Source organism: Sinocyclocheilus anshuiensis, unplaced genomic scaffold (assembly GCF_001515605.1).
Source record: "Sinocyclocheilus anshuiensis isolate Anshui unplaced genomic scaffold, SAMN03320099.WGS_v1.1 scaffold767, whole genome shotgun sequence".
Lineage (NCBI taxonomy): Eukaryota > Metazoa > Chordata > Actinopteri > Cypriniformes > Cyprinidae > Sinocyclocheilus > Sinocyclocheilus anshuiensis.
Window position 1 is genome coordinate 192,683 of NW_015551124.1, and position 11,723 is coordinate 204,405.

The 11,723-nt window shown below is 34.3% G+C and overlaps 1 protein-coding gene across 1 annotated transcript in view; it reads right to left on the reverse strand.

The window, feature by feature from the left end:
* Window positions 1-11,723, reverse strand: part of LOC107663124 (kelch-like protein 29) — a 133,933-nt gene that overhangs the window by 80,975 nt on the left and 41,235 nt on the right. Inside the window, exon 8 of the mRNA XM_016453284.1 lies at window positions 1,107-1,245. Coding sequence (XP_016308770.1) covers window positions 1,107-1,245 — 139 coding nt within the window. The remainder of the gene's footprint in view (window positions 1-1,106; window positions 1,246-11,723) is intronic.

Here is an 11,723-nt window from a genome sequence, read left to right on the forward strand (position 1 = left end):
AAGTCAGAATTGTGAGATAAAAAGTCGCAATTACCTTTTTAAATTTTTTTATTCAGTGGCAGAAACGGGTTTGCATAATTCTGACTATAACGTCAAGGCAAAAAAAAATAAATTTTAATGTTAAAATTAAATAATAAAACTTTACAAATTAGACATGACCTATTATACAGACAGGATCCAAAATGAAAAACTTTTACAAACTATCTTTTTCCATTCTTTTGATTTTATGTTCATTTTTCCACTATTTCTTTCTGCTAGCTAACAAAAGTCAGGCACCAATCATATACAAATAAACATTTTAAGTTTTAAAGGTTTGCTTCAACACAAATTTACTGCAAACAGTTTGCCGCAAAGCTCATTTGCATGTAAAAATACAAATTTGCAGTAAATGTGTGACAAAATTCGCCTAGCAGGTTCACCAGAAGGGCACCTGATACTTGTACAACAGATTCTGGGCTTGTGCATTTCTTTGCCTGTAAACATGATTCAGTATCAGTTTTTGCTCATAAACAACATCCAGTCAGTCTTACGGCTCTGGGACACCCGACTGCTGAGATCAGCATCGATACGAGATGGCAAAGTCGGCAAGAAACAGAATTTCCCCAAGCATAAACGAGATCTGCGCAGCTCCCTTAATCTCGACGGCGCGCTCAAAGCGGCGTGTGAATTTCCGCCGAGATACGGAGCGAGTCACAGCAGGTAAAAGGTGAAGTGGGACGACTAGAGCATCCCGTCGAAGCACTTGACACAGACAGCCAAGTGCAGCGCTGATCCAATATGCCAAACGCATCCATAAAATCTGCCTTTCATTTGTTTTGACATTTACAAAGCATTTAAAACCAAAACCCCCAGTCATGGAACTTCTTCGCCCATTAAAATGCAAACTGGCACACTTAGTGAATGGAGATAAAACGGTCAGATCGGTCGACGCCTTGACCTTTTTCAGCAGTGAAATACATTCGTCAGTGGGACAGACAGAATGGCTACTGGCCCTGTGACGGGAACCGATGTCTTCGGACCTGCAAGAGACGGGGAGGGAAAAGGAGGCGACACAAATGCACCCTACGAAAAGAACAGAACAGATCAAGGACGGGAGGAAAGCAAACCTTTTCACCATGTCCTTGAAATACAAGCTGCAGGAAGCTAGAACATTTTGATGGACTTCAAACTCTTTGCCTTCAACAATTATTTTCAGGTCTGTAAACTCTTTCTCTCGCCGCTGCTGGTTCAATTCCTTCAACATTTCTGTAGAACAAGAGAAAGAAGAGAAACAGTGATTTTCGGACCTTCTGAGATCCAAGCACACAGCATATGATGACAAAAACAAAATCAATCATTACTCAAAGAAAAACAGGGAATTATTTGTGCAAGTAAAAGGCTGGAATGGAGGAATAAAACCATCAAGCATGAAGGAAAAACAACAACAGAAGTGAAGGGCAGAGGTCAGCGCTCTCGTTTCATTAGGATTCCACGAAGCAAACGCTCAGCTTCATCAGTATGATGTCTACAGCTCTGATTTCAAGGAATACTTCAGCCAAAAATGAAAACGCTGTTATTATTTACTCACCATCATGTCATTCCAAACCCTTCTTTCTGTTCATTTCAGACATTTCATTTTAAGGTGAACTCTTCCTTTCACAAACAATGGAACGCTACAGTCGGGTTCAGGAAATAAAAGTTTCATTCACATTCTTTATGTAATTTATTATTTATTATTAGTGTTGTTACTATTAGTATTACTAAAGATAGGCTTTGTTTTCACACACACACACACACACACACACACACACATATATATATATATATATATATATATAAAAAAAACTGTGTGTGTGTAATGTGTATAATTTTTATTATTATTATTATATTATTAATTATATATCACACTGTCCCCCTCTCCACCCTCTTTCCAGAAAAAGACGAGCTCATTTGCATTTAAAGGTACACACACAACAACAGCGTGTTTTTGCTCACACCCAAATGAAGGCATATTTGACATGCTATAATAAAACATCTGTGGGGTATTTTGAGTTTAAACTTCACAGACACATTCTGGGGACACCTGAGACTTGCATATTGTAAAAAGGGGCATAATTGGTCCTATGTTTTAAGCTATATTTGTATTCTTTAGTAATTTGTTATAACTCTATAAACTACATTTTTAATTGTAACGCATACACCTGTCTAAATAAACTTACCATGAGCTCTGAGTCTAAAAATGATACATAGCCACAATCAATGTTGTCATTAAATAAATAAATAAGAAAGAATAAAAATAGATTTAAAAATACATGAAAATAAATATGAATAAAATAAATTAATATTATTGAAATAAATTAATAAAGTCGCTGTTCCCATGGAAACAGACTGCAAAAGAGAACAATAACTGCTCACTCCCAGAAAATATTAGGAATTATGTAACCATGCACACTCAAGCTGGATTTGTGTATATATTTAGGAGAAAACATCAGACATCAAATGCATTTATTAATCAACTATGGTACAACAGATTTGATTGCATCATTCATAATGCTTCAGGGGATTTATTTTGACCTAAAAAGCCTTGTACCATTGCACTTTTGTGCTTGTATTGTATTGTATTGTGTATCTGAAATCTGATCGCTTTGGTTCAACTCCTACAACTCTTTACTGAAGAATGTTTAGAAATCCCTATGGAGATAATGAACAGGAAAAATACTTCTGGAACCAAGACTGCGGTTCCAGAAGTGGTTGTGACCATCTGACCTAAAATGACATTTATTAAACCAACATCGCCTCTAAACAACATGAGACACTGAGAGGACATGAAAACCACCCAGTATCTGAGAGAAACTAAAGAATACAAATATAGCTTAAAACTTAAAGAAAGAAAGACTCGTTACTGTAAGGCAACTTGTTAATATGTTGTATTAAAATAAATATTTATTATATTAAAAAACAATTGTATTACAGTATTGAGAATATAAAATAATAATATAGTAATAAAAATTACAAAACCTTATTTTATTTTATTTTTTTACATTTTTTATTCAAAAAGTAAAACATCAGTACAGTAATGATATTTTTTTTTGGGGGGGATGTGATTAATTGTCATGAAAATAATGCCACAAGGCAAAAAAAATATTAATTGTAATAATAATTTAAATTATATATAAATATGCATTTAAATTATTTGTTATTAATAGTAAATATTACAAAATAGTATTATTTTTGCATGTGTGTGTGTGTGTGTGTTTGTTAAAACAGCTTATTTTTAGGAGTAATAATAATAATAATAACAGTAATAATTTTAACAATTAATACTTTAATTATAATAATAATTTAAATAGACAATTTAGAATTTTATATTTTTTCCTAAAAATAGGCTTATAGAGATAGACTAAAAAAAAAGATATATAGAGATATCTTTTTTTCCTTCAGATTTTGGGATAAAATATCACTGGTAAACATTACAATGGTCTCCAGTGATGGTCTTTTCAGGTCCAAGATTAGTCCAAAACTTCCTCATGTCCAGGAAATTATGTTCATCAAATTCTAATTAGAAGGTGAATATATGCATGAGTCATACCTGACACGGTTTATGTATAATTAATCATCTCCGAACCCAAAGCAGAATGATTTTATGTGCTGGAATAGCTTCTTCAACTCCCAAAAGCCCCTGAAACAGCAGGACGCCGTGATCGCGACAGGTATTCATGACTAATAAGAAGCGACCACAAACAGCAGCTGATGTACGACAAGACCCAGTTCTGCGCAACAAAGGATATTGCGCTCCTGAAAATAAACACATTCAAAGTCACTTCTGCATTTCATGTGCTGGCTTTCCGTGCAGTCATTTGAATAATTGGCCAGTGTATTGGCTCAGCTTCATTAGAGCAACACGTCACACGCCTCAGACAGCTGTTCTGCAGACGTCTGACAAACGAATACAGAAAAGGACATGCGATTATCTGCCTAAAATGTTCCCAATTAATTTGAGCCAGGGATAGCATGGATGGCAGGAAATTATTCTCTATTTAAGTGGGTCAGTGTTCTCTGGAGGAGACCATAATCATAAAATAGCACAGGGCAGTCTAGCGGGACCAGGAAGGGAGATTTTAAAGGAAAATTAACACATTTGTAATTGAAGAGTTCATTTGCAAAAACCGATAAATGAAAAAAAAAAATGAGCTGATTGCCGTGCATTATTCTCCACATATAGTGAACCCTAAACACGTTTTGTCAAAAAAGCCGGTTTTGTCCACTTTCAAAGCATCGCGAGTTCACGTTTTACTGCAGAAGCCGACAAGCGCCCTTGTTGTTTTTGAACAGAAGCCGATAAGTCCATTTTAGCGAATCAGCGCGCTGTATTCAGGTCAGGTGACAAGGCTACTTTCACTTTGAAAAGACGTGCTGAGAGGAGTTTCGTCAAAGCTGACTAAACGTGATCGAGGATGGATCATTTCGACGAACTTGATGAACCTGTCATATCTTCTTCAGGGCGAAAAAGGAAAATAAAAGCTGAAACGTTTTCACGGAATCTTGCAAAAGCAGCGCGTTACAGTGGTGAGGGAAAAGCTCCGTGTATTGCGTGTAATCACATCCATACAGTTTATGATCACAACAACAACAACGTTTGTCAGGCATCTTCTACATTGTCATCTGAGGAGATTACAAAGATTAAACGAGTGTTTTTTTAAACTCTAAAACATGAAATGTGGAGTTATCTGCTTTTGCCAAAAAAACAAATGTTGGAGTTATCTGCTTTTGCTATAAAACAAGCTTTTAATATGTAAAAAAACATACTTTCAATGAACTCTAATTTTGTAAATTACCTGTATTTGTTAAAGTTATAATCAAAACAACCCAACTGCAGTTTGATTGATATTACTTGGAATGCGCAATAAAAAAACGTGATTTCTGAAAAAAAAATTAAAATGTTGGAGTTATCGGTTTTTGCAAATGAACTCTTCATATTAAGATGCCTATTCATAAATTCTAATTTCCAACCATTACTCTCAGATATGCAAAATCTGGAGAAGTTGCTCCGGGATGCTATCGTGCATGGCCAACCTAGAACCCACCGGCCCTGGAAGAAGATCCTCATCCTCGTTGAAGGAATTTACAGGTATAGCAGAAATCTTTTTCATTATGTATACAACATGTTTTTTCTAATTTGAGCAGAAACCTAATTTTTTTGTGCAAAGCATATGCAAAGGGAGGCTGGTTTGCATACCTTTTTCTGGTTTGGAGGCCATTTCATTACAGAAGCCGATAAGTCCATTTTAGCGAATCAGCGCGCTGTATTCAGGTCAGGTGACAAGGCTACTTTCACTTTGAAAAGACGTGCTGAGAGGAGTTTCGTCAAAGCTGACTAAACGTGATCGAGGATGGATCATTTCGACGAACTTGATGAACCTGTCATATCTTCTTCAGGGCGAAAAAGGAAAATAAAAGCTGAAACGTTTTCACGGAATCTTGCAAAAGCAGCGCGTTACAGTGGTGAGGGAAAAGCTCCGTGTATTGCGTGTAATCACATCCATACAGTTTATGATCACAACAACAACAACGTTTGTCAGGCATCTTCTACATTGTCATCTGAGGAGATTACAAAGATTAAACGAGTGTTTTTTTAAACTCTAAAACATGAAATGTGGAGTTATCTGCTTTTGCCAAAAAAACAAATGTTGGAGTTATCTGCTTTTGCTATAAAACAAGCTTTTAATATGTAAAAAAACATACTTTCAATGAACTCTAATTTTGTAAATTACCTGTATTTGTTAAAGTTATAATCAAAACAACCCAACTGCAGTTTGATTGATATTACTTGGAATGCGCAATAAAAAAACGTGATTTCTGAAAAAAAATAAGTTATCGTCTGATTTTCCACACAAAAAGTCTGAGTTATCGGTTTTTGCAAATTAACTCTTCATATGTAGATGCCCACTTTATTCCCATCTATAGGCATTTGCATATAGCAACAATCATGGAATAAGCATAAAACAGCTCTTATTATTATACAAGTATTCAATTTCTTGTTATTTTTACCATTACCATACTTGGCTTTTTCTTTCTTTCTTTTTGGTATTTACAGTACAATTCAAAAATCTGAGGTCAGTAAAAAAAAATAATAATAAATTTTAATTCAGCAAGGATTAATTCAATTGATCAAAAGTGACCGTAAAGATATTTATAATGTTACAAAATATCTATTTCAAATAAATGCCGTTCTTTTGAACTTTCTATTCACCAAACACTCCTGAAAACATTATTCATCATGGTTTCCACAGAAATATATTACGCAGCACAACTGTTTTCAACATTGATAATAATAAGATGTTTTTCTTGAGCACCAAATAACATATTAGAATGATTTCTGAACGATCATGTTGCACTGAAGATTGGAGTAATGCTGCTGTAAATTCAGCTTTGCCATCACAGGAATAAATTACATTTTACTATTTAATGTTATTTTAAATGGTAATAATATTCCACAATATTATTGTTTTACTGTATTTTGATCAAATAAATGAAGCCTTGGTGAATATAAGTGACTTATTTCAAAAAAAGTGATAAAAAAACCTTACCAACCCAACCTTTAAACAGAAGTGCATATTTTTAGAAGACCTAGCTTTAGTTTATTAGTGCTGAAGCCATTTTAAATTGAATTTATATGAATAAATAGTATTATTTTGCAGTAGTGTAACGCACCTCCCGAGTCAAAAATCTCTTCCATATTAGAATGTGTTCAATCCATGACTGTTATAATTTAGCATTGAATTTAGCTTGCTCCGTGTATTGCGTGTAATCACATCCATACAGTTTATGATCACAACAACAACAACGTTTGTCAGGCATCTTCTACATTGTCATCTGAGGAGATTACAAAGATTAAACGAGTGTTTTTTTAAACTCTAAAACATGAAATGTGGAGTTATCTGCTTTTGCCAAAAAAACAAATGTTGGAGTTATCTGCTTTTGCTATAAAACAAGCTTTTAATATGTAAAAAAACATACTTTCAATGAACTCTAATTTTGTAAATTACCTGTATTTGTTAAAGTTATAATCAAAACAACCCAACTGCAGTTTGATTGATATTACTTGGAATGCGCAATAAAAAAACGTGATTTCTGAAAAAAAATTATTGGTTTTCGCAAATGAACTCTTCAATTGTTATTAACATTTGCGCATGAATCATTTGTGTTAAAACGCACTCCAGCATACAGCAGGGTCCAAAAAGCTCAGGCTGTTCCATTTAAACTTTTCCAAATAAACTTTTCCAAACTGAAGGCAAAGAAAAGCTAAGGCACACAATGAAAACGAAATATTGAAGCTTGTGCACAATTTCTAGGTCACTAATCAAACGCAAGCACACTTTGTGACTTTCTTGCTCCTTCCGAAGCACAAGTTCATGCTGGAGAACATGATCAGCTCCAGTGCAAAAAAAAAAAAAAGACCTCACTGTAAATCCATAACATCATCCTTCGGGATTTTAAAGGGATTACAGGTAATAACGTTCAGTTTCTTTCACAGACCAGTTGTTTTGCTTCATAAGACCGTCAGGAGCCACATTCTGTCTTACTTGTATATGCTTTCGTTGACTCTCAAAATGCTGGTAACTGCTGACTTGCATTTTATGAATCACCAAGGACCAAGTTTCAGCTAAAGATCTTCTTTACTGTTCTACTGAGCCAAAAAAAAAAAAAGTCACCAACATCTTGGATGGCCTAAATTAACAACAAATGTTCATGTCTTTGTGTTTACATTTAAAAGGTATAAAGATGCTTCTGAATGGCTTTAGTGTGTTACAGTGTGAGACGGCAAGAACAAATATATTCATCCAATTCAGTCCTCTCTCGGTGGAACTGAAAAGAACGCCTGCACGTTGTGAATCGATAACAATAGAGCTATAGATATGGGATGAGGAGTTCTCGAGCGCGATCTCTGACAGGCCACACACACACCATGAAGGTCAGAATAAATGCATATAAACCAGAGCTATCTGAATCAGACTATTGTAGGATCTCTTTTTTCTCAGATTAAGTCAAGCACGCAGCTCTTGACGTGAGAGAGGAGAAACTATGGAAAGTATTAGTTGTTTTTCTCCATACGATACTTAAAATTTAATTTAATGTTGACTCAATATGCTTTCATAATACATGTTCCTGATCTTATTGTGAATGATTCATCAGTGCGTATTATTCAAAATGTTTGCCTTGGTAATAATTCAAGCTCTGCTGGCTGACATCAGTTTTCAGAACCATTTTCAACATAATCAGAAATGTTTCTTGAGTAGCAAATTAGCATATTATGACAAGGATCATGTGACACTGAAGACTGGAGTAATGATGCTGAAAATTCAGCTTTAATCACAGAAATAAATGGCATTTTAAAAATAGATTCAAATAGTAAACAGCCATTTTAAATTGTAATAATACTTAAAAACTTTATTGTATTTATGATCAAATAAATGCAGCCTTGATCAGCATAAGTGACTTCTTCAAAAACATTTAAAAAACCGAATTATTTCAAACTTCTGGCCATTAGTGTATAAGTGATACAGCAACATTAGATGAAAACACAACAACTATGTTACCAGATTTTTACAGTAACTAATGCAACAAAAAAATAGAACATCATTTTATGATTTGTTTTAGTAGCATTAGATAGCATCAGATCGGTTTGAATAGGAAAGACAACTTGCATCAGTACTGTACATGCTGAATTTTGGTCTAATGGCACTCAAAACTGTACGTTTTACACACATAAGCAGATGCAAATACTTGACAAGCGTGCGAACAAATCTCAGCAGTCAAAAGGAGGTGATATTTCCCTCAAATGACATTAAAACAGATGCAATATTATGCAGGTAGCTGCCTTTTACATGTCAACTGTAACTTTAACCAACTTCCAAAAGATTCTCTTCAAATCCCTGCTTTGCCATCACAGTAGTTTTCCTGAAACAGAAAAGTGACTGTAGAAGAAGACGGTTTATGCTAATGATTGCTATACTGTCCCTTGAGGCAATGCTCAGAATATGACTTGTAGTCACATTGCATTAGGAATTGGGTTCTGACACGTTCCGGAAAGCAATAATGCATGAAATTGAGCTTGTGTGGCTAGAAGCATTTAGTCTCACAAACTCAAAATGACCAAAACTACAGAAGTCTCATAATTGAATCGTAATGTCTCCATCTGCAATATACATTATAACTCTGTTCTGAAACCTAGTGAGCTATCATTCAAAAGTTTGAGGTCAGTTAGATTGTTTTTTTTAATGAAATTAATACTTTTATTGAACTAGGACACATTAAAGTGACAGTAAAGATATTTATTTATAAAGATAATGATAAAGATATTTGAAAAGATTTCTGTTTCAGAAAATGTTATTTTAAACGTTCTATTTATCAAAGAATTCAGAAGAAAATGTTACAAAATAAATTAAAACGTTTATGCTTAATAAATGTTAAAAATATTAAGCAGCAAAAGTGTTTTCAACATTGCTAATAATAAAAAATTGTTCTTGAGCATTAAATTAGCATATTAGAATGATTTTTGAAGGATCATGTGACTGCAGTTATGATGCTGAAAATTCAGCTTTGCATCACAGAAATAAATTACATTTTGAAATATATTCCAATAGATAACAATTATTTAAACTGGTAATAATTTTTCACAATATTACAGTTTTTGCTATATTTTTGATCAAATAAATGCAGCCTTGGTGAACATATGGGACTTCTTTCAAAAACATAAAAAAAATCCTAGACACCAAACTTTTGAACAGTAATGTTTAAAACAAAACAAAAATAATAAAATAAATATCTGTAATTCATTTTTATATGTATAAAAAGCAGATCAGGGGTGTTTATCCTTTAAAAATAAAAAAGGATAAAAAAGGATTTCCCCCCCCCCCAAAAAAAATACAAATAAATAATAATAATAAATCATTCCACCCCCAAACTGTTGAAAGGTAGTATACTTGTGCCCATAGTCTACAACATAATTGAAACGAACCCTTCATAAGTGACCGTTTTAGTTTTGGACAGTTTCAATACATATTAATTAGGCTGAACTATTAAATTAATTCTAAGTACATTATTTAAAAATAATTTATCTTGCTTCATTCATGGATTTTAATTTTCTCCAAAGGAAGGTGTCTTAAAAGGCATAATTATGCTGCCTACCTCCTGGAACAGCTCTTGTGTCTGAATCGCACCTTAAATACTGCCTAACTAGGAGGCTCACTAGACTTTGGAGCTTTTATGAAGTTTACCTCTTCCAGGATGGTTTTTACCATAAATCTTTTTAAAAAGACTCAGAGGTTTATTATCCATGCAATGCACTGCAAAATATCCAATATGCATAAACATAACAGGGTTAACATTACATAAATAACAGATGTCATCAGTATGAAGCAATTATCATGCTCTCACGTCTATAAACAGACACCTTTCAACCTCAATATTTCACTTTAGATTTCGTCAAATTTTATACACACACACACTCACAAGAATGCAGTGCACGTGTAATTCAAATATCGTAAGTGGGGAAAAAGAGATACCCTATGCATTAGGTGCTTCATTTGCTGCACAATTTAAGGAAAGCTCAACTCCGTGATGCATTGCTTTACAGTATGTGCTGAAGTTTAATTCTAAACATTAAATCACTAACTCTAAACAGAAGCAATAACAGCAAAGCTTGACCTGGCAAACACTACTAAAAATCAATGCATCTAATCTAAGTCAAGGAACTAATCAGCATTTGTGCAGCAGGATCAGGTCAGATTGTGATGGACGTCTCTCTCGTTCTCGGAGGAGAGGTGGAGCAGATCAAGCTGCGTGGAGCAGCTTTTACTGTTTAGAGAGATAAAGCCGTGATAATTCATCCTAAACCCAACCTGTCAGAGATCCGCTTCCACACTGCAGCACATGGGGCTTGATAAACAGAGATGGAGGTTAGAAATGAAGACTGGACTTGACACTTACAGAGACATGGAGAACTCTGGATTCACGAAGCAGAAATACGGTTCGGTTTTAAAGAGAAAGCATGCATGGCTTCATGTCTTCAAACATTCAATAGACAGCACAATCTATTATGATTTTTCATAATTTTGACATTAAATTGGATAAATTAAGTGGAGCTGGCTCTTTAATGCTCCTGTGGTTTTCAGAAAGAGTCCAATAGCACCAACATTATCAGCATGAGCTTTATTCCACACTCTATTCTGTAGCTCAAACAGCAGAACGCCAAGGTCATGGGTTTGATTCCCATGAAATGCATGAACCGATAAAACATATACACTGAATGCAATGCAAGTTGCTTTAAATACAAGCATATCCCATCTAATAACACATTAGCCTTGCTTATAGATAAATCCTGGCCAAATCTTCTACATCTACACTTTTATTTGAAATATATGTGCACCAATCTATCCCTGCATGTCTGCTTTGGATGCCATTAGTTTGCATTCAGCTCCTCCTGCATTCAGATTACTTACTTTCTCAAATGCATTTAGCAAAGTCTCAATCTTTGTCTGAAGAACAGCCAAAACTCAGCATAAATGTATGCATCTCTCCATTTCACAGTCCTATTTAAATGCCGGGGTCTGCATCAGAGCATCACATTTCTTATATGTTCTTGTTTCTATAATCTATCTGGTTTCATCAGGTGTCCTTGAAAACATCCGCCATTTTTGCTGTAAAAATTATATATTAAAAAAAAAAAAAAAAAAAATAAAATA